Here is a 21,643-nt window from a genome sequence, read left to right on the forward strand (position 1 = left end):
CACAGAGGATTGGGGAATACGCCCATTTCACGCCGCGGCCATCTTGGATTTAAAAAAAAACCAAGCGGTGGGAATTTAGCCACGCCCCCTTCTTACTTCATTGAAAACACTGCTGGAAGCAACATGTCGTACTGCTGTGTACCATCCTGCAACTCCTATCAAAGAAGGGAAAGAGATAAATCTGTATATATATGTATATATATATTCACTAATCTTTCAATAGTGGATAGCTCTGTTCTGACACATCATCTTGATAACAGGAACATGTGTGGATTTATATTGCTTCCCACATATATGACATATCCTCATGTGTCCAGTGAGGTTTGGGCGACTCTACCTGATCATGACTACGACGTGAAGCCCCTTTCTGTGGAAGACCAGCTTGACGCAGTAAAGAAACGCATTGCTTTCCTGGAGGACGAAAATAAAAAGCTGAAACGTGAGCGTTTTGGTCTAGAATGCTTCCAGTGTGCGCCCAATCTGATCAGGTTTTACACTGGTTTTAAGGATTACCACACCCTCAAAGCACTCTTCCTAGCTTTACAGCCTACTGCAGAGTCCATGGTGCGATGGACTCAAATGCAAAGGAACAGCCATAACCTAGAACACATTTCTGTGTCTGGCTTCCATGCAGAGCATTTATCGCTGATTGATCAGTTTTTCCTGTTCTTGTGCCGTGTGAGGCAGGGCTTTTTTGCTCTGGATTTATCTGTACGATTCAATGTGTCGCTGGCCACAGTCAGCAGGGACTGTACGACGTGGGCCAACTATTTGCTCTTTATGTTAGGGACCCTCCCAATATGGCCTAGTAGAGCAGCAGTAGACGAGCTAATGCCACCAGTATTCAGGGAATTCTACCCAAACACAAGAGTGATGCTAGACTGCACAGAGATCCGCATCGAGACAGCTAGTTCGAAGGTTTTGAACACCATGACATACTCCCATTATAAAAGTAACACTACACTGAAAGCCCTAATTGGGATCACTCCCTCAGGGTCAGTTAGCCTTGGTAAGTAATCTATTCACAGGATGTATTTCTGATAAGGAGATAACTAAGAGGTCAGGTGTTCTGGACCTCTTAGAGTCAGGTGATGAGGTCATGGCCGATAAGGGCTTCCTTATCAAAGACCTGCTCGATGAAATAGATGTAAAACTTGTCATCCCTGCATTTTTAGGCCCAAGTGGACAGTTTAGCTGTGATGAGCTCACAGACACACAGAGTATTGCTGGCTTGAGAATACACATCGAACGGTCAATAAGACGCATAAAGGAGTACCACATTTTTGATGGAGTCATACCCCTTTCACTAAGTGGAACAGTCAACCAACTGTGGACTGTGTGTGCTCTCCTAACAAATTTTCAGGGACCACTGTTTTAAACCTTTGTTAAATTCAGCTGACAAGAAAATAGTGCACACAAACCTTAGATAGATTGAAGCATATTTAACTTCATTTCAGTACAGTCCCATTTTTAGCCCACACCTTGAGATGAGCAATCACTGTCTTAGTTTAGTAAACAATTGATGATTTGAGTTGGTAGCGAGTTCCAGTTTATTGCTACAACAAAATGACAGTTGACCAAACATATTTTAGTTTAAAATGAACCAACAGTTTTGTTAAGTTAAAGGACAAAGAATGAAAATATTGTAGATGGGACAATCTAATGTATAAATATTGAATGTACCGTATAAAATTGAAATGTATCTTATTTTTTATTTTATTGTGATTAAACAGCTTCTTTGAATTCAGCCCTGTGTGCGTGTCTCTCCTCACTGGCACAGGATAGGCAGAAAGTACTCGAAAAAGAAAAGATCCAGCTTAGTTTTCATATTGTGGTAAATGACGGTAGGTGCTCGAGGTTGGTAGTCCAAACCATGTTTGCTGCTGGCCCCGGCTGCATTGATTTCCGATTGAGTAAGAAGGGGGCGTGGCTAAATTCCCACCACTTGGTTTTTTAAAAATCCAAGATGGCCGCGGCGTGAAATGGGCGTATGGTTGCAATCACAGCATTGTAAAATATGTACTCTTAGCCCCCTGGTCCAGGGATGGTCATTCCCTCTTCACATAGATGGCCTCTTTGACTCCCCGTTCAAACCAGCGTTCGTCCCTATCAAGGATGTGCACATCCTCGTCCTTGAAAGAGTGGCCACTGGCATGTAGATGGGTGCAGACACCTGGTCAAGCCTGTTAGATGAGTGATGAAACGTTTCTCTCAATAAATGCGTCCAGATGAACTGATTCAACTTTTTTGATGGAACAGGTCATTTTTTCAAAGCCAGTAAAAGACAGGAAATTATATTTTTAAAAAGGTGGTTCTGTTGTTTTGGACATTGCTTTACAATGATTGCAAAACGAGGTCTCTATCAACGTTGATAATAATTGAAAGAGGAATAAGACTGCCCTTGTTTTATTTCAACGTTTTTACCAGAATGGTCTTCTTCAGGCAAACCCAGTTCCAGGATGCAAATATCTTTCTTATAAGTTCTTTTATCTGGCACCTGTTGAACTTACATTTGGATGTGCACTCGACCATATTTTTGTGAACACGTGTTTCGACATATTCCTTTAAAGTGTTTTTTTTTTAGGTGTATCGAATAAAGATGCAGTGCAAGTCATGGGAGTTCACAGTTACGTCTTTTGAATAAGATTGCGGACTGAAAGTTTTTATTTTGTTTGATTACAGTTGATCTTAGTATAACTGAATATACCTATAGCTACCCTTATTCTTTGCTATATTTTGGAGCACATTACATATTCTTGCTAAGACTGACTATCCCCTAAAACTATTGTCCCATACATACACATTCTTCATGAATAGGACATTAACATCTGTTGTATGCACCAAGTTACATGTATAGAGGAAGAGCATTTTAAGGGACAACTGAAATTGAAAATAAAACACAGAAGTTCTTTCTTACACAGTATCTTTAGATTTATTGAGAAAAAATGTGGGATAGATTAAGTCAAAACATATTTTTTTTAAGTAAGGCAACATGTCAGATTCAGCAGCCAAGCTGAATCATTCTTCATGCACCTGACATTTTTCATTGTACATTATATATTTGTTTGGGTTATGTAAAGGCCATATACATTGAAAAATTAAAAATGAGATTAATAAATTCTGCCATGGGTCAGGTTCTATTATGCTACCACATAATCAACACAAGGCCAATTTATTTGGCGTCACACTTAATTTGCTTGAGTAATTTCCCAAAAAGTATATCCCTAATATCAGACAAGGACTAAATGCTGTTTTTGACAATTTTTCCAGTAGTCTGTAGGTTTATTGCCACCATTACTTCAATTTCAACATGGGACAAGGAAGATTTTAAGACTTTAATTAAAATTGTTACGGGTAGTCATCTCATTTTGGAGGTGCAACGAATGATGTCAAAAGAATGTAAACCCCTTGTAAACACATTGTTTTCAACAGCGATCACAACAGACGCTGGTTACGCTGTCAGACGAACTCGTCGTCTTTTGATGACGTAAATCCTGGGACTTTCCACCGCCCGGGCCGAGTTAGCGCGGTTATATCGTTGAACGCCAATCCTCTGGCATTATAAAACAACGTAGCTCACTGCCGCACGTTTCAAAGGAGCCAGCGGATAAAGGCAAATTACTCTTAGAGCGCCGAATGGCTAAATTAGCGAAGCGTCCGTTGTGAAGAGCGACGGACATATTTCCAAACAGAATGTCAACAACGCGGCCCCTCCTCGGAATGAAAGGAGCCGCCGAGCTAACCTGCCCCGATCAGCCCGTCAGCACATCTCTTCCGTTGGCCGGCAGGCAACAACAGGAGGCCCTCACTGTGGACGAGTTTACGGTCCTCGAAGATAAACAGGAGGAACTGAAAAACGCCAAGCCCCGAGTTGAACAGGTTTTCAAGGTAGCTTTCACCATTATCGGCCTTTTGGACCACACAGGACAGGCACATGGGAGCAAAACATCACGACAGATATGGCTGCAACTCAAAGGAAAGAGAGACGACGTGTCCAAAGCAAAGGTGATGTACACACACGTCTATACATGACGTTCTCCACTTTGCAGTTTTTTTTCTTCGCCAAGCCAAGGCTGTCTTTGGTAGTAAACGAAGCTAATCAACCAGAACTGTTGATTAGAGCACAGCAACATGTGTGAAATACTGTTAAGTCAAGAGTCCGGCCATTTCTGATAGCCAGCGACCTGTTTTTCGCTTGTTACGCGCACAGCAGTTAGTTAACAACATGTCACTGGTTAAAGACAATACTGTTCATCCATGTCGTCTGTTCTCAACGCTTTGATGCTAAGGCCCACACAGGTATGTGTCAATACGGTCAGAACTCACATACGGTGGTGGATTCGGTGCAAATTGCGATTTTTCAAATATCACAATCTTATGTAAGTTTTGCGATTCGATATTGGAAATTTCATTGTTTATTTTATTTTCTATTTAACCTTTATTTAAGACAGGTAACCTCATTGAGACACGAGGTCTTATTCTCAAGAAACCTGGTCAAGACAACAGCAGCAATACAACACAAAGTTAGACAGACAGACAGGACATTCAATACATAGACAAGACAGAACACAAATGACGAAATTAAGTGGTAGTCAGAGTTTAAATGCCATGTACAAGAGCAACCCCCACAGACGTTCTATCTAGATTTTGTAAAAGTAGTTTAAAATCCCCTGGGGGAATCATGCCGGACCGCTTCAGTTCCTACTGTAGGTCCAGGTCAATGGGGCAGAGTAGGAGAATGCCTTTTTTACCAAATTCTGTATGACAGAGGGGATGGAGAGAGTGATGATGCCCTGGGAGCATAGGCTATGGCAGCACTGTTTACGTGACATGTAAGTGGATAAATAAGTGGGGAGCAATCCAAGGATGGATCCATAAATGAAGTTATACCAGTGCAAAGTTCTGCACATGGCTAATGTGCAGACTAAAGAATACAGAGTACAATGGTGTGTGAGGGGTTTACAACTGGTTATGAATCTCAGAGCTCCGTGATAGACCGCGTCCAACAGATGGAGAGTGAGCTGAGGCATTCATGTACAGAACATCCCCTTACTCCAGGAGAGGCAAGAAAGTGGCAGCAATAAGCCGTTTCCTAGCATTAAAGGAAACAGGATTTGTTCCTAAAGAAGAAGCCCAATTTTAATTTCCTTAAAAGGTGATAGATGTGAAATTTAAAAGAAAGGCTTTCATCAATTGTGATGCCTAATTATTTGTAGGTGGTCACAGTTTGAATAGAGGTACCTTGTGCAGATGTGATGCAGGGAAGAACATGGCCTTGGTTTTGTCTGCATTTAACACTAGTCTGAGGTGGAACAGGTGTGACCGAATAGTATCGAATGCAGACTGCAAACGTTCAAATTTCAGGGCAACAATGCTCGCACAACAATACTATTATCAGGGTAAAGTTGTACAGATGCATTAATATTTTGACCCATGTCATTTACATAAATTGTGAAAAGGGTGGGTCCTAAAACTGAACCCTGTGTCACACCTTTCGTGACTGGACACAATGTTTATTGAGAGAAACGTTTCATCACTCATCTAAGTGTCCTCTATTGTTTATAAGGGTGGGGATACCTGCAGTCAGTTTAGACTGAAGCGGTCATTTAGATGAGCGATGAAACATTTCTCTCAATTAATGATGTGTCCAAATGAACTGATTCCACTTTCTTTAATTTTGTTACCTGGATTATTGAGCATGCATAAAGACACCTTTGTTGACATTAAGAAAGCAAGAGGAAAGACCACTGAGCTGCACATATTGCTTACGGTTGGAGAGGTAATTTGAGAACCAACCAACAGCTTGGTCTGACAGGCCTATATATGATAATCTCTGGCATTCAAATGCCTCGGACAAATCAATAAAAATGGCAGTACAATAGTTATTGGTATCAAAGGCTTCTGTAATATAATTTACTACTTTCATGGTAGCAGTTACTGTACTGTGCTGCTTCACAAAACCAAGCTGGTGATAAAATAGATAAAATGTTAAAGTAGTAGATACAATTTGGTTAAGCATGTGTATTCGTTGATCTGGTCATTCACCAGCCTTTCAAAGACCTTAGCTAAAATAGAGGGCTTGGAAATGGGTCTGTAGTTATTCAACACCATGGGATCATCACCTTTCAATAAGAGGAAACATTGGCTGTTTTCCAAACATCAGGAATGACACTGTTTTGAGTAGAGATTAAAAACATAATAAGACACTGATTCAGCTATAATATCTGCAGCCGGGCGTAAGAAGTAGAGGGGGAGATTGTTGGGGCGAGCTGATTTTCTAGGGTCGAGGTCCTTTAAGTCCTTACAAACCTCCTCAACAGAGAAGGGGATGAAAGAGAAAGTGTGGCTATTGGAGGCATGACTGGCGGGAGGGGGGGAGGAGAAGTGGGGGATATCATAAGGCTCCGACCCCTCTGTCTACAATAAAATATGCAAACTGCAATTAGTTCAAAGAAAATGTATAACAAAATACATTTATTTTAAGCCCATGTGTTACAAAAGTATAAAACATGAACATGCTTCCCTGATTAAACATTCAAATCATTCAAATTCAAACAGTCAGACGTAGAAATCATTACATCAGACCTCTTTCTTCACAGTATCGGTTGCCCTTCTAAATTGCGATTCAGGGGGGACACTGCAGTTTTTTAATTGTCTGGGATGTACATTTTCACTGAATTAAACGCCCCGCTTACCCAAATTGAGATACCTGGGCTTCTGACAAATGATCACATCAAGATGAAGCCAGGATGAGATGGGACTGATGCATAGAGATCATTCAAAGTGGCTTTCATTTTTTTTTTTTTTATGGAGAAAAAGCACTATCATAACTCAACCCACAAATGTCACAAGGCTTATTTCATGTGTATATTAACATTTGCAAATGTGTAAAAATAGTTGAAAAAAAATCTAAATCGTAGTTGTGTATCAACATCTGTAAATGTGTGAAATGGATTTGTAGTTGAACACAAAGCCAATTTCTAATCGCTGTGTACAAATGCCGTTCTACATGCAACTCTTGAAATACGAGTACTGTTCTACTACATCCATCTCCAGCTGCGTTTACGGATTTTTGACAGAGACTTCGCGCGTCTGGTGTGATCAGCCAATCAGAATGGAGGATTTTACTTCCTATTTGACTAGCCAATGGGGGGGGGGTACTGTGATCCGCGCAGAGGGAAGGGTTGCCAGTTTTAATAGTAGCCGAGACCGTGCCAAGCATTTGCTTTGTATTTCCAGAACTTTCTTTAAATTCAGTTAAAAATCATAACCAATACAACTTTGGAGGTTTCCAGGAGAAATTCCATGTTGGTCTTTCCATTTAGGAAAAACAATAATTTATAAGTATAGTAAACAACATGAACGGTACCAGGACCATTTCTTTGGATGAGTGTATAAAGTCTAACATACAATTGAGTTAATGAAAATAATGTAAAACGTTGTTTGATTTTATCAGGTCATGAGCAGTTACAATCTAAAAAGGAGAATTGTTTCATATGGAGACTGGATCCTAATAAAGTTTTATTATTCTGGTTAAGGTAATTTATTTAATAACAGGTGAGTCTTTCTAGTTGAGCCTGCGAACGCAACTAGCAGAGGGCAGCATCATGATAATTCTCTTTTTTTTTCCTTTTTTTTTTTGATGGGGTTTAGATTAACGCTCATACCCTTGCCCAAAGCCCAAATTATTTATATGAATTTGGGCTAAATAATTGTGATTACAACCAGAGAAGAGGGCAACATTAGATACAACATCTCTTGACTTCCTCTTTGACAAACCTCACAACTTCCAAGCGACTTCATTTTTAGATAAGGAAGCACTCTGCCATTGATCTACAGTCTGTACATTACCTCTCCTGTTGACGGTGATGTTTAGAGGGGATAAATCAAATTTGATCTGTCTGTAAGCAGCTAGCCCTTCCTGTAAAGAGACTATCTCTTTAAAGGTTGGAGAAATTGAAGACTTACCATAGTTTTTCAGTTAATTTCACAAGCACTGCAACTAAATTAAGATCCTGGTACTGTTTGGTGAGTTACTAATATAATTTCAATACATCTGCTTTTCGTCAGTGAAGGTAATTCAACCTCCTTCAATTTGACAGCATACTGAAGAAGGCTAATTGGTAATATGATTATTGAATAAAATCTATGTTATCACTCAAGTCAACTTTATTTATTTTGTGTTTTAAAATCACAAGACATGTTTGTTCCAAAGTGCTTTACAAAGTCATGTGGCTAAAAGCGTGAAACCAAGGAAAAACCATAAATATACATATATATACTCATAAAATGTAAAACACAAGGGAGGATTAAAAACAATAACAATATGGCTAAAGACTCTCATCTATGTGATTTAGATTGGCTGCAGTCAGATGCCTATCTATCTGAAAGGAAGGAATTTATGACTTTCTGTAGGTTGGAAAATTATAGAAAGGTCCTGATTTTAGAGATAACTCAGGTGGTAAAACTGGACGTCACCACAGCAAATCTGTTTGTTAAATCTCAATGCAACGTCAAATGTCACACTAAGGTTTTTGGCATGTGGTTTGATGGAAGAGGTTAAGTGACCACAGTTTCGTTGCTTTATTATGGTGGAGCTTTAAAAGCTCTCTTTTTATCTATTTTCATCAAAATGTTATCAACATTTCAAGAAATAAAAGACCCTCTGTCTTATGGCTACTGCCTTGATTGAATCACATCATGTACATACTGGACAAACAGTCCTGTAAATATCTGCCCCCAAAACACACTGAAGCAGCAATAGGATTTTAAACTTGGGTGAGCATTTCCAGTTCTTATTCATGTATAGGGCATTGGCTATACCTCCAGTTCAGACACATGGATTTCAGTTTGACCCATTTCCGTGTGCTCTAAGTCAGTCACGTGCAGGTCCTGAAATGAGCCATTTTGACCAAAATATTTTCAAAGGTTATTGACTGCCTAGTTGCATATGTGTCCAATATACATATTTATTTTCATTTAGTTACATATTTTTTGAAAGAAATTAAAATGTATTTATTTAAAAAGCAAGATTGTTGTATATTGTAGTGGATGGGTGTTGAATGATGGGAGATTAGTGAAAATTTCAGTTCCAGCTGTAAAAATAATGGCTAAAGGAAATTATCTAAATTACCTGTCTATTGTCAGGAGGGTCATCAGGGCTCCAAGCGTGTTGAGTTTCCCACGGCTGGTTTGGGGTGAGATTTTGCTCTGTCTGCAGTGAGTAATCATTCCAGCCATGTGTGAAAGATTCCAGATCGGCCTGGATGCAGGACAGGGAAACATACTGGGCACAGAACAGGTAGATACTGTTTGCTGGTTCAAGCACACCTTCCTCCTCTAAGCTGTGCAGCACATCATAATAGATGTTTGATACTGCATTCTACACATCACACCAGACATGTTCTATTCAGAAAGCACAAATCAATCTGTCAATGTTACATGTTTATGTGGTGTAATAATGAATGATAAGCATTGATATTGTTTACATTGGTTTGCTTGCCTTCCCACACCAATAATCACCTTTGGTTGTGGACACTTTTCCGTGAGATGAAACTAGGGGTGCGCGGTATATGAGGTAGACTGTATAAATGATATAAATTTGGCCTACGGTAGAGATTTGGACTCTACCGACCAATCGCGATAACGCTTGTTGATGACATCATCGTATCTGCCTCAGTGTGACAATGGCTTCAAGCACAGAGACCACGGAGCAGGAGGAGCTGGTTAAAAAAATCAGTGCTATGTCAGTGATTTGGACTTGGTTCGGATTTAAAAAGTCGGATAGTGAACAGAAAAATGTCATTTGCAAGATGTGTCGAATGACAGTGCCTGCAAACAAAGGTAACACGAGCAATTTGTTCTACCATCTAAAAACAAAACATGTCCTCGAGTATGAGGAGAGCCAGAGGATGGGCTTGACTCAAACGCCCAGTCAGTCTCCGAACACAGGGGGGAAGAAAAAAGTTTGCCCTACTACCCAACCGCAGACCTCTATTGCGCAAGCTTTTTCGAAGAGTACTCCCTATGATAAAAAGAGTAAGCGTTGGACTGACATTACAAAAGCCATTACGATACACTTATGCAAAGACATGGTCCCTTTCCAAACAGTGGAACGCAGCGGGTTTCAAGACATGATTAAAACCCTTGATCCATGATACGTAGTTCCGAGCCGCAAGTACTTTAATGAGACAGAAATGCCCAAACTGTATGGCCAGCTCCGAGAGAAAGTTGAAAAAGACCTCCGTGAATTAAAGTATTTCGCAACTACTATGGACTTGTGGTCGAGTCGCACCATGGAGCCTTATATCAGCCTCACGAAGCAAGTGAACTGGAGTAAACACCAAAGTTTAGTTTTGTGTTTGCAGCTTGATTTTAATTTGAAATATGCTGTTTTTTTTATTAACTGAAAAGATGCTAAGTGTACTTTAAGTATTTCTTTCTTAAAAAATATCTGCAACTTGAGAAATTTGGTGTTGAGTAACACTTTTGCACTATAGAACAAAAGCCTGTTGTACTTGAAGTAGTGTTATTTAGAGTATCTATTTTATTTTTGTGTTCTTTAAGATGTAGAAAAATTAGTGTTTGGTAACTTTTGGACTATTTTGCATTACAGAAAACAACCTGTTGTACTTGAAGTACTGTTTACAATATCTAGTTTATTATTGTGTTCTTGAAGTGAGAAATTATTGTTGGCAGCCTTTTCACTTTTTTTTTACAATTTGCATTATAGAAAACCTCTTTTACTTGAAGTACTGGTTACAATATCCACTTTATTTTTGTGTTCTTGAAGAAGTGAGCAATTGTTGACAACATTGTCACTATTTTGCATTATAGAAAACAGCCTGTTGTACTGTTTTTATTTAAAATATCACTAATGTTATTTGTGTTCGTTTGCACTATTTTGCACCATAGAGTGCTGAGTTTTAGTTTTGAGATCTGCACAATAAATGTTATCAAAATTGCATTATATCTGTTTTTGTTTGTTTGTTGTTTTTTTATTTATTTTTTTATCAATTTAGCTTTGCTAAGGTACTATATAACCCATTCAGAAACACTTCCATTATAATTTTTACACTTAAGTTTATATCGCGATATATACCGTTACCGTGAAGGGATTCAATTTATACCGCGATATGAATTTTAGGTCATATTGCCCAGCCCTAGATGAAACTTCCCCTGTCACAGCCACGAACTTCAAACATGCTTCCTGCAATGTCCACGTTCACTACGCCTTGATCAGCCCTAACCCTTGACATTCAAAAACGCACAGTGTACCTTACCTCATGAAACAGAATGCAAAGCCTCAGCAACATGGTTTTTAACAGTCACTAGTTCTTCTGAATGTCTCTGCAAGTGATTAGTCATCTTCTCCTTGAAAGAATGGTACACTTAAGTGTACAATATCACAGTGCAAACTATTACCCGCTGGTTAAATACGCCACCTGTTGAGGATATATAATATTTCTGGTACGGTCAGGCTTTGGACCTCAAAACTGGCAACCCATCCCTCTGCAAACATCACAGAGCTCCCCGATTGGCTTGTCAAATAGGAAGTGAAATCATCCATTCTGGTTGGCTGATCACACTGGATGCACGAAGCCTCTGTCAAAAATCCCATAAGTGAAGGTGGAGAGTTGAATGGAGAAATAGTAGTTACCCTGGATGTAATGCCAGTCCTGAGTATGTGTGTAGCCCTCTAACAGGCTTTGCTGTTGGCTTACCTATTCAAGGCTCCACCTTGACCCCTGAGACAGATAATTTCCCTCACCACCCAATCAGGTGGTAGGAGCCACACAGTGCCTGTCCACCTATAAAACCCCAGTGTCTCTGCAGCTCGTCTCCCTTTGAACTTAACAATAAAGACAGGGGCCAGCTGGGTTAGAGGTTGGAGGGCTACACACGTACTCAATAGAACTGGGGTTACTTCCAGGGTAACTACTATTCCTACATAGTATGTGCTGTGCCCTCTAACGGGCTTCGCTATTGGTTTACACCTAAGGCGAAGGCCGTTGGGGATGAATGTACTCCCAGGTGGGCCCAACTAACACTAGTCAAACACCAACCAAGACAACACCTCATACAGCAGTAGTGCAGTGGTCGAGTACTGCCCCCTCTGGGGGTCTCGTAACACACTGCACTATAACAGCAGTCCAATGGTCGAGCATTGCCCCACCTGAGGGCCTCATACTGCACTGCACCAGCCTGCTGAGGGCCTGACACAGCCGACTTGTCAGCCGACTGAAGACAAGGCCGCTCTAGACCCTGCACTGAGCACCACACGGGGTACTGAGTCAGCAGTCATAACCCTGAGATATGACTGCACAAAGGAAGCCACCAGGACTGCACTAGGAAGCCACCAAGCAGATGTCTTCCACTGGCTGGCACTCCGCTGAAAAGTGCCATAGAAGATGCAATGGCTCTTGTAGAGTGCACCCTGGGGCACACGGGCGGGGTGGCCTATAGCATTCATAACTCCTGCAGATTGCATCACAAATCCAGTGTACGAGCTGTTGCGCCGACAGGGGAGCCCACTGAGCCTGACTGCCATGGCAGACGAAGAGTCGGTCGGATTTCCCAAGTGCTCTACATAACACCAAAGTGCCCTAACCTGACACAGGGTGTGGAAGCAGTCCTCCTTGTTAGTGTGAGGAGGAGGAAAGAATGCTCTCAGATGGATGATGAGTCTTGACCTGAATGATGAGGTGAAGACCTTCGGCTGGAAGGACGGGTTGGGACGCAATTCTGCCGACCCCTTGTCGTCACTGAAAGATAATGCAGAAGGGCTGTATTGACAAGGTACAAAGATCCCCTGTCCTCTTTGCCAAAGTAAGAGCCAAAAGATTGGCCGTCTTGATGGCTAACAACTTCAAGTCCGCTTGGCCAAATGGCTCAAACAATGGGCCAGCCAACCCATTCAGAACCGTCTGCAGGTCCCATTGAGGGACAAGGCGTCGAGTAGGGGACCTCAGCCTCGAACCACCATCAGGAAGTGCTTGACCAAGGGGTGGCTACTGATTGTGGAGCAGCCAAACCCATTATGGCCCGCTGTCATCGCTGCTGCAAATACCCCCAAAGTGGAAGCGGCACAGCCACCATCAAACAGGTCCTGTAAGAATTGCAAAACTTCCTGCAAAGGGCAGGAATGTGGATTTAGGTCCCTGGCCTCACACTAGGCTGTAAAAACCCACCAGCGCGTAGAATAAGCCCTGGAGGCGGAAGGGGTATGTGGATTGTGAATAGTTTTGACCACTGCCTTAGGGAAGGCCCAGGTTGCTCAAGCTCGTCCTCTCAACTTCCAAACCATAAGGCGGGCCATTGGTAGGTCCGAGACCAGCCACTGTCAGCTGTACCAGGTCTGGAAACCACCTGGCGCCCAGGCTCTCTGGGGCCACAACTGTCATCGACAGATGTTGCGTCCGAATTCTGTGAAGCAACTGCATCATCAGCTGCAGGGGTGGAAAAGCGTACAACAGACCGGGAGGCCACACTTGATGCACTAACATGTCTACCCAGAGTCTTGGTACCAAACGGGGAGGCCCACTCACACTGTGCATAGTGGAAGATGGGCACCATCTTAGGACATAGCACAAAAAGGTGAGGCTTACTGCGTGGCTGGGCACAAAGGCTGACTGGGAAGTCGTTTTGAGTAGAAGTGGAGGGAGGAGATGAAGGAAGAGGTCAGGTCATCCTCTCGACGGCCGAAGAAAACAGGCTGGGCAAGTCGTAGAGAGTACTGGTGAACCGCCAGTGGCTCGGAGTCGAGGAAGAGAGAGGTCCGTTCCTCTTCCTCGAAGATACGACGGTTGTCTTCTTCGTCATAGTTGGCCCAGGATTTAGAACGGGCCACCGCCCCCTTGCTCGCGAGTGCAGGAGAGGTGAAAGGAGTCAGCATACTTCTGTCTGTTCTCATGCTCCTCCCCGGGGGAGAGCGAGGCAGGCAGGGCAGGTCTTGGCTTCCTCCAGGTGACTCCAGTCGAGGCAAAACAAACAGGCCTGGTGGCTGTGTAGCAAAATTATCTCAGCGGAGCAGTAGGAGCAGGTCCTGGTCAGCGAAGATATGACTGTAACAATGGAGAGTGACATAAAAAAACCGCAGCTTTGTACTCAAGATGACAGAGTGAAAAAGGGAGACGAGCTGCAGGGATGCTGGGATTTTATAGGTGGACAGGCACTGTGTGGCTCCTACCACCTGATTGGGTGGTGAGGGAAAAGATCTCAGGTGCCGAGGCAGATCCTCAAAGGGGGTAAACCAATAAGTGAAGGCCATTGGAGGGCAGAGCACGTATGATATAAAACGGTGCTCTTATTTCAAGAGTTGCATGTAGGACAATATTTGTGTACAGCAATTTACATGTAGAAATTGGCTTTGTGTTCAACTACAAATCTGTTTCACACATTTATAGATGTTGATATACAACTACGATTTCGATTTATTTTTTTCAACTCCATTTTTACACGTTTGCAAATGTTAATATACACATACAGGTAGTAAAACACAACTACAAATCTTGTGACATTTGTGGTTGAGTTATGATAAAGTTTTAACTCTAGTTTTTTGTAGCCTTTGATTTTGTGATGGTTGCTATGGTAAACCCTGACTCACACAGGTATGTGTTGGTGGACAGGGCCATGCCTTCTGATGCAGAATCCACTGAGAATGCATCCAAAACCCAGGGATTTCCATCCCAGGGGTTCTCTGAAGGCAATCTGAAATCTTTGACAAGTGAGTCACATGCCGGGTGACAACACTGGAAATGATGACATGAGGGGGAACCTTCCAAAGTATCTTTCAGCCGTGGGAACATATTCATTCATCCCTCTCTGACTCTCTTTTTTCCAAAGGATGACTTTATTTTTTTTAGCTTGAACCCTTCAATTTTGTCTTAAACTAAAAACACTTTGCTGTTTCTTCCTTGCATTGAAATATTCAGCTGTTCAAACTGATCAAATGTTGAAGTAGGCAAGTTTAGCCACTGCCTCCTCAGTAAACCCTCGGTATATATCAATGGGGCTAGGCAAGATGAGATCAACTGCGATTGTAAACACTTTCTTGCTATGAGATATTCAGGCAACCACTTGGATAACTGGCTTTCAGAACAACTTTTGATTGTGTTGTTAACATACTTGTGGTTTTCTGTTGTGTTTGAAGCCCATCTCGTTTCCTTTGGAAATATTCTCTTGGTTCTCCAACACACCCAAGGATTTTTTCTGTATGTGTTTGCAGCTTTTCTGGTTTTAATGCTTCATTTGAGAGGACTTCACATTCAACACATTGTGCTTTTCGCTCTGCATCACTACCTGACATTGTGAATACTAATTTAATGTATTCAGGGTTGTATTGTCTAACCACTGGCTTCAATACCCAAACTGTAGCAAAAGTCTCACCTCCATCACATTTTCTCTTCAAAAACCAATCCATTGTTATAATCCACTATATGAATGCGTCCTTGCTTCTCTCCTTCAGAAACCGAATCTAACAGGGACAGATACATTTGTCTCTGAAGATGTTTGAGTCATATGCCGTTAATTTTTTTTTCCCAAGAGTGTCATGTATTCTAATGAAGTTTATTAACACAAATCACCAGGGCCATTTAGTTATTGAGCATATTTGTTGGTCTCACTAATATTTGGGCAGTCCTCCGCAGCCCACCAGTGAAAATTGTTGGTTCAGAATAACTCGGGTATCCTGTATGACATTTGTTGTCAGATCTTTATGGGGTAATTGTCAGTGTCATTTAGTCACAAGCTGACTCATAACAAGACATGTTACACCAGAGTTGTCAATCTGAAAGAACTTTGGCCCTGAGCTTTTGCTTAGAAATGATAAACATTTGAAGCTGTCTTAACAGCCCAGCTAATCAGCTCACATTTGTCCTTGTGCCAGTTCTTTATGATTTTGAAAATTAGAAAATCTAAGTGTTCAAGTAGCCTGAAAGGCCTATAAGCTTTCTACAGGTGCTTTACGAACCAAACTATCTATCAAATTCCTGTAGTAGTCCTAAAATAATGCTTTTCACATCAACTATGCAATGGATTTCAGCTGGCTTCAACTTTTACCTAATGGGCATTGAGAAGTGTGTTGTGACTTAAAAATGTCATCACTACTTTGAATATCAAGTGATGTGTTTGCCTATTTTTGCATTTTTCTCAGAAGCAAATTGACTCTTTAGCAGCATGGAAGCTACTGAGTCATTTGAACTGCTATGTATCCTTTATAGGGACTTTTGAAATTCTTGCCGTCCTCTGTCTTTAAGTCAGCCAGAGCTCTCTGAATTCAGCCATGCATGTCAGTGGAGGCCCAGATGATGTTTACTGTCCTTTTTTCCCCTCTTTGTAGTAAAGGATTATTTTTCATTATTATTTAAAATGTTTTGCTTTGTGTGTGTCTAATTAGTCATTGAGTGAATGAACAAATGTGACAGTTCAGTTCTCCCCTCTATGCCTGCTCAAACACGCACAAGAAAGGGTTAATGCTGTCCGAACTACTTTCCAAGGTCTCCCATTAATGCTGTGACCCCTTTGGTCTTCCAGTCTTTGCTTCTTGTTGTGTTGGAGTGTTGTTGTTCTATGTTAAGTACACTGAGAGAACCACAAAACCGTAGTCAAATTCCATGTAGTGCAAACCTACAGTACATGCCCAATAAACATGATTCTGATTCTAGATTGTCACTTCAGCTGCACATTGGAGACTATAGATGAGAGAGAGAGGTGAAAACCATGGGGATGTGAGGCAGATGAGGGGTGGTAATCCATGCAAATTATAATCGCCTCTTTATGGTGGTGAGCCGAGGAGCATGGCTTAAAGAGGAACTTGGCTCTGATCAGTTAACTTCTGTTTTTGTTATGATGTAGCTGAAGAAAATTGATAATAGGCAGCTCTGTGGTGTAGAGAGTAAAGTGATGGCCATTCAAGACGACGAATTAGGTGCAAACCACTATGTCGGCAAACCTCCACCTTGATAAAGTGTCTTTCAGCAAGCTGCTAAATCCTTGCCAGCTCCAGGGTACTCTTCTGCAACTAACATCTGATCTCCCTGTGCAGGAAGGAAAGAAAAACAAGATTTTGCCCTCAGAGAAAAAAGTCTCACCTTTCATATGCACACTTTTTTCCCCCTCCCCTTCTGTGTGAGAGCAGTGAGCATGTTCAACCCTGAGTTGTAGAGAGGAGCATTACCTATAGAGCTGTTATTGTTGTTACACTGGCTGTTGTGCTGTGGGTGTAATTGATGATGATGTTGCTTACCAAAAGTGTTTTACTGTTCTCTTCCCCGTTATCACTCAGGAGTATGTGAGGGGCCTGTGTGACCCAGAGTTGCAGAAGGAGGAGCGCTACCCAGTAGACATGCATTGCATCTTTGCTGGTGCGCGCGGCCTCTTCCTTGACAGACTCCTCCGTGATACCAGTGCCGAGGTTTTGGTGATAGAGCCAGGCCATCTACGTCTTTTGGGCCAAGCTGAACCGGTGGTGATGGCCCAGAGCAGAGTTCAGCAGTTTGTGGCATTATTCCAGGTAGAGGATTGTTGAGGTTTGTGTGAATGTGCTTAAATACTATGCTACGAAACTGGCTTCAAGCACGACACCCTCTCCCTTGCCCAATCCCCATTGTTTTACGTGCCAGTCACAGCATTGGTGGACAATCCAAGAATGGTGAATGTGAAAACTGCAACCCTCAAGTCCCAGTTTGCCGCTACTTTCTGTGGGCTACATCAAAATAGGCTACATTGTGTAAGTGAATGTGAATGACAGCGCTACATACGGCTGTTGTAGCGAATGCCATGGAAATACACCCATTAACAGACTGACACGTTTTCACAAAATTTCCACAGTATTTGAGACGCACCGACAACTGCCGGTCACATAACTTAATGGAGTGTTATGCCTACAACATATATAGAGAAATAATGTTGAAAACATCATTGTTTTCCTTTAATAAAAGTGAGGTTTCTTGAATAAGAATAAATAATCAGTACCTCAATATCTTATTTTTCTATTGCAGCTGGGACAAGAAATAAAGCACCAGTCATGTTCTCATAATTGAACAACATGCAAAGAGATGAAGCACTTTTATATTGCTGTAATAGTTGTAGCATCTATTGCTACTTAAGAAATCAGAATTACCTTGGTCTGATGCATAAAACGTTTTTGTATAGCGAATTATTGGACAGCACCTTAAGTTTATCATTACAACAGAAGCATGTAAAACTAATTCTTCAGCAAAGTTCAGCATTTGTCTACATACAACATATGATAAAATGAACTAATATTGGTTGGATAAAAATAATTTGGAGCAATGAGAGTTCATTTGCAAAATCATATCCATAATTAAGGAGATAAAAGTAAATCGAAGTCTTCCTGTTAAAACTTGCTAAAGTAAACATAGGAAATCATAAAATAAGGAAATATAAAGGGGGTGAATCACAACCAAAATATTTCTGTGTGTGTAAAATGTAGGAGAAAAGAAGTCTGCCAAGTGACAGGGAACCAGCAGTGAAGCGTGCATTCAAGTCCTTCGTCGAGGAGAGAGATGATAAGTACACCATGGAACTTCTACTGCTGCCCAGTGCCCTGAAGGAAGAGTTACTGGGTTTGGCACAAAGCCCCACTAGTACACACACCTGGGTTGGTATAAAGACTTAAAATGCTACCCAGAATAGAGCTGCATAACGATGGTGTGCTGCAGATACCATTATCTCAAAGTCTGATCCCTTTTTTAACTGGAGGAGACACTTGGCACTTGGTCAGTGTGTTATCAAACATTTGGCTTATTCCCTGAATTACAGAATATTGGTTTGTTTTTGGGGTTTTTTTTAATTGGGAAGTAAAAGATCTATCCAGCACACCAGTGTATAATTTACATAGTCACAGAACTGATTTGATTGATTTTCTGTTCCTACACACAGGCTAACACACAGGCTCATCATAACATGGGAACATATCCCGGGCTGGAGACTGATCAAGATCGCTCCCAGAGTAGCACCCCTGTAACAGAGCTTTCTAACCGTATCCTGGACACCAGCTTTGAGGACAGAGGGGCTGGGGCTGGAGGAAATAGGGCTGGGGGTGGAACAGGCTTGGGCCCTGAGGCGGTCTTTTTGAACGGCAATCGGCCTTCACACAAGCGGCGGTCCTCTGAGAGTGAGACTCGGGACACAAAGAGACAGTACTCTCTGGAGCGAAGGGATGAGTCACTGGACAGAGAGCGGGAGCGAGAGAAGAAAGAGATAGAGGGCCGGGGGGCCAGTAGGAGTGGTAGATCCAAGACCCCTTCTGCTTCTTCCTCCTTGTCCTCCTCTTTGAAAGCAAACACAATAGTGAACCCAATCCTGCTGGACTCAAATGAAGGCACTTCAGATGACAGTGAGGCAGTGAGCCCAGAAACCAACCTCCGCTGCTTGGTCAATTTCTTCAGGTGACGGTTATAATGTTGTGAAAAATCTCCAAAAGAGTTGTTTTTTAATACTATGGCACAATGTAGGAACTGCTAAACATGAGGTTTTAAGTTTTAGTAATTGGGTAGTTGGAGTTAGTTTGTACATTCTATTTTTTACAGGTTTTTAGATTGTTATATTTTCCTTGTGTACTCTAGCATGTTGATTTATTAACAGTTTATCTGGGCTTTTGGCAAACACAATGCACAATTTAGATGTGTTTATATTCCTATTCTTTAGAACAATGGGCTATCAACAGGAAGTGGTGGAACGAGTTGTCAAGGAGACAGGACAGACAGAGGACACCTTCCTAGTCTTGGAGAAGATTGTTGAGGAAACTAAGCGCTGTGAACAGGAGACGAGTGGTGGAGAAAAAAGGGGAAGACTGAATTGTGCACGCTCCTCAGAAACTCCCTCCACGTCATCCTCATCGTCCATCCCTTCTACGGTCTCTCGAAGCAGAGAGAAGGAACGGGGGCCAAACAGAGCAGTGTGTGACCTGAGGTCCAAAGAGAACATCAACCCTAGTTATGGAGGCAGTACTAACAGCTTGGGCCACCGGAGGCAATGCAGTGGCAGTGAGACCAGCACTCAACAGGTACTATGCATTATGGGAACGTCAGTAGGGTGGATGAATGAGGCAGGGTTCTTAAGATGACATTGATGTCAAGCCACTGCCATCCTTTGGTACATTGCCCATTTCCAATAGCTTTTTTTTTAGCTTTATATTCTGGTTGTAACTATGTAAATCAGAGCTACATAGGCTTGCAAGATGAATTTCAGATGAATATACCACTGAAGTACTTTAAAAAAAAAAAGTAAACTCCTAAATTCTTGTTTCTCTTTTAGTCAACCTCATCCACATTGTCATCTCTTATATCTGGCCTCACTTATTTTGCTTTTTTTGCCATCTTTCATCACGTTTGTCTCACTTTATCATGTAACATGAGTTTAACTGCCATATTTCAATGTGAGTGATCATGTGTCACACTGGATTCTGCAATTCTGTTATTTTCTCATCTCATGGTACCGTCTCAACCTATTTTTATGTTTCACCTATCCCATAGATTACCCTATATATTTTCGACCAATCCTAAACTCTGCCCACATTCAATACTTTTGCAGTCTCATTTTACTGTCCTCCAATGTTGCAATGTCAGTACGTATGTTGCTGGCTGCACTATAACAAAACCTAGTACAGTCTTGTGACAGGGGCACATTAATCTCAGCACCAGAAACAGACAAGTTCAAGTTAAGCACACAGTGCTCAGGAGAGCTGACTGATGTTATTAGGCTAGCAGCAGTTGCTCAGTTGTGGTTGTGGAAAGGGGCAGCGCTTGTGATTGGTCAGTGGCATTTAATTTCTGTATGACCTTTCACCTGACCTCACCCAATGCTATGTAATGTCTCGTCTTATTTCAGTTTTATATCATCTCATTTCTGTCACCACTTGTCATTCACCGCATTTCTCATTTCCTACCTGATGTACATGTGCATGCATGCATATCCTTTTGCCCCAAAATAAAAGGGCTATATCAAATGTCATTTCAGGCGATCACCATCAAAAGGAGCTCCAGTGCTCAGGGAGGGGCGGGGAACTATGAGGTTATCACTATCGATGATGATGATGATGATGATCCCATTGCCACAGAAACCGCAGCACCAGGCAGTAGGACATCAAAGACAATGGCCATGGAACATTTGGATGCCCACTCTGGATCAAGAACAGACTACTTGGCTCGGGGAGGGGTTTCACAAAAGGATTACCTTTCAAGGGGAGGGACTCATACTTTGGGAGGACCGTTCAAAGTCGAGAGTGTGACAGCACTCCGTAGCGCACCCCAGTGGCTAACCACCACCACCTCATCATCTTCACCCAGTGTAAGTATCATAATCATTTATTTCTGAGAAAATACTGGAATATTTTATATCCATCCAGCCATTATCCAAGCCGCTTATCAATCAATCAATCAATCAATCAATCAATCAAGTTGCATTTTATATAGCGCTTTTCTAGCTGCGACTGCTACTGAAAGCACTTCCCAATTGTGGTCATGGGATGCTGGAGCCTATCCCAGCAGTCATTTGACAACAGGTGGGGAGACACCCTGGACAGGCTGCCAGTCCATCACAGGGCCGACACACTCACACCTAACACCGATTTTATAACATTTCACAAATGTGCACTGCATTGACAGTGGTATTTATCTGC

At 41.9% G+C, this 21,643-nt stretch overlaps 1 protein-coding gene across 2 annotated transcripts in view; it reads left to right on the forward strand.

Moving 5' to 3' along the window:
* The first annotated feature begins 3,518 nt into the window (after positions 1 to 3,518).
* n4bp1 (nedd4 binding protein 1) overlaps positions 3,519 to 21,643 on the forward strand; it is a 39,817-nt gene continuing 21,692 nt past the window's right edge. For both annotated transcript variants that reach the window (XM_056282145.1, XM_056282146.1), the window contains exons 1-6: positions 3,519 to 4,005; positions 17,285 to 17,512; positions 18,455 to 18,622; positions 18,904 to 19,412; positions 19,672 to 20,029; positions 20,983 to 21,312. In XM_056282145.1, coding sequence (XP_056138120.1) covers positions 3,694 to 4,005; positions 17,285 to 17,512; positions 18,455 to 18,622; positions 18,904 to 19,412; positions 19,672 to 20,029; positions 20,983 to 21,312 — 1,905 coding nt within the window. In that variant the 5' untranslated portion in view covers positions 3,519 to 3,693. The remainder of the gene's footprint in view (positions 4,006 to 17,284; positions 17,513 to 18,454; positions 18,623 to 18,903; positions 19,413 to 19,671; positions 20,030 to 20,982; positions 21,313 to 21,643) is intronic.

Source organism: Lampris incognitus, chromosome 6 (assembly GCF_029633865.1).
Source record: "Lampris incognitus isolate fLamInc1 chromosome 6, fLamInc1.hap2, whole genome shotgun sequence".
NCBI lineage: Eukaryota > Metazoa > Chordata > Actinopteri > Lampriformes > Lampridae > Lampris > Lampris incognitus.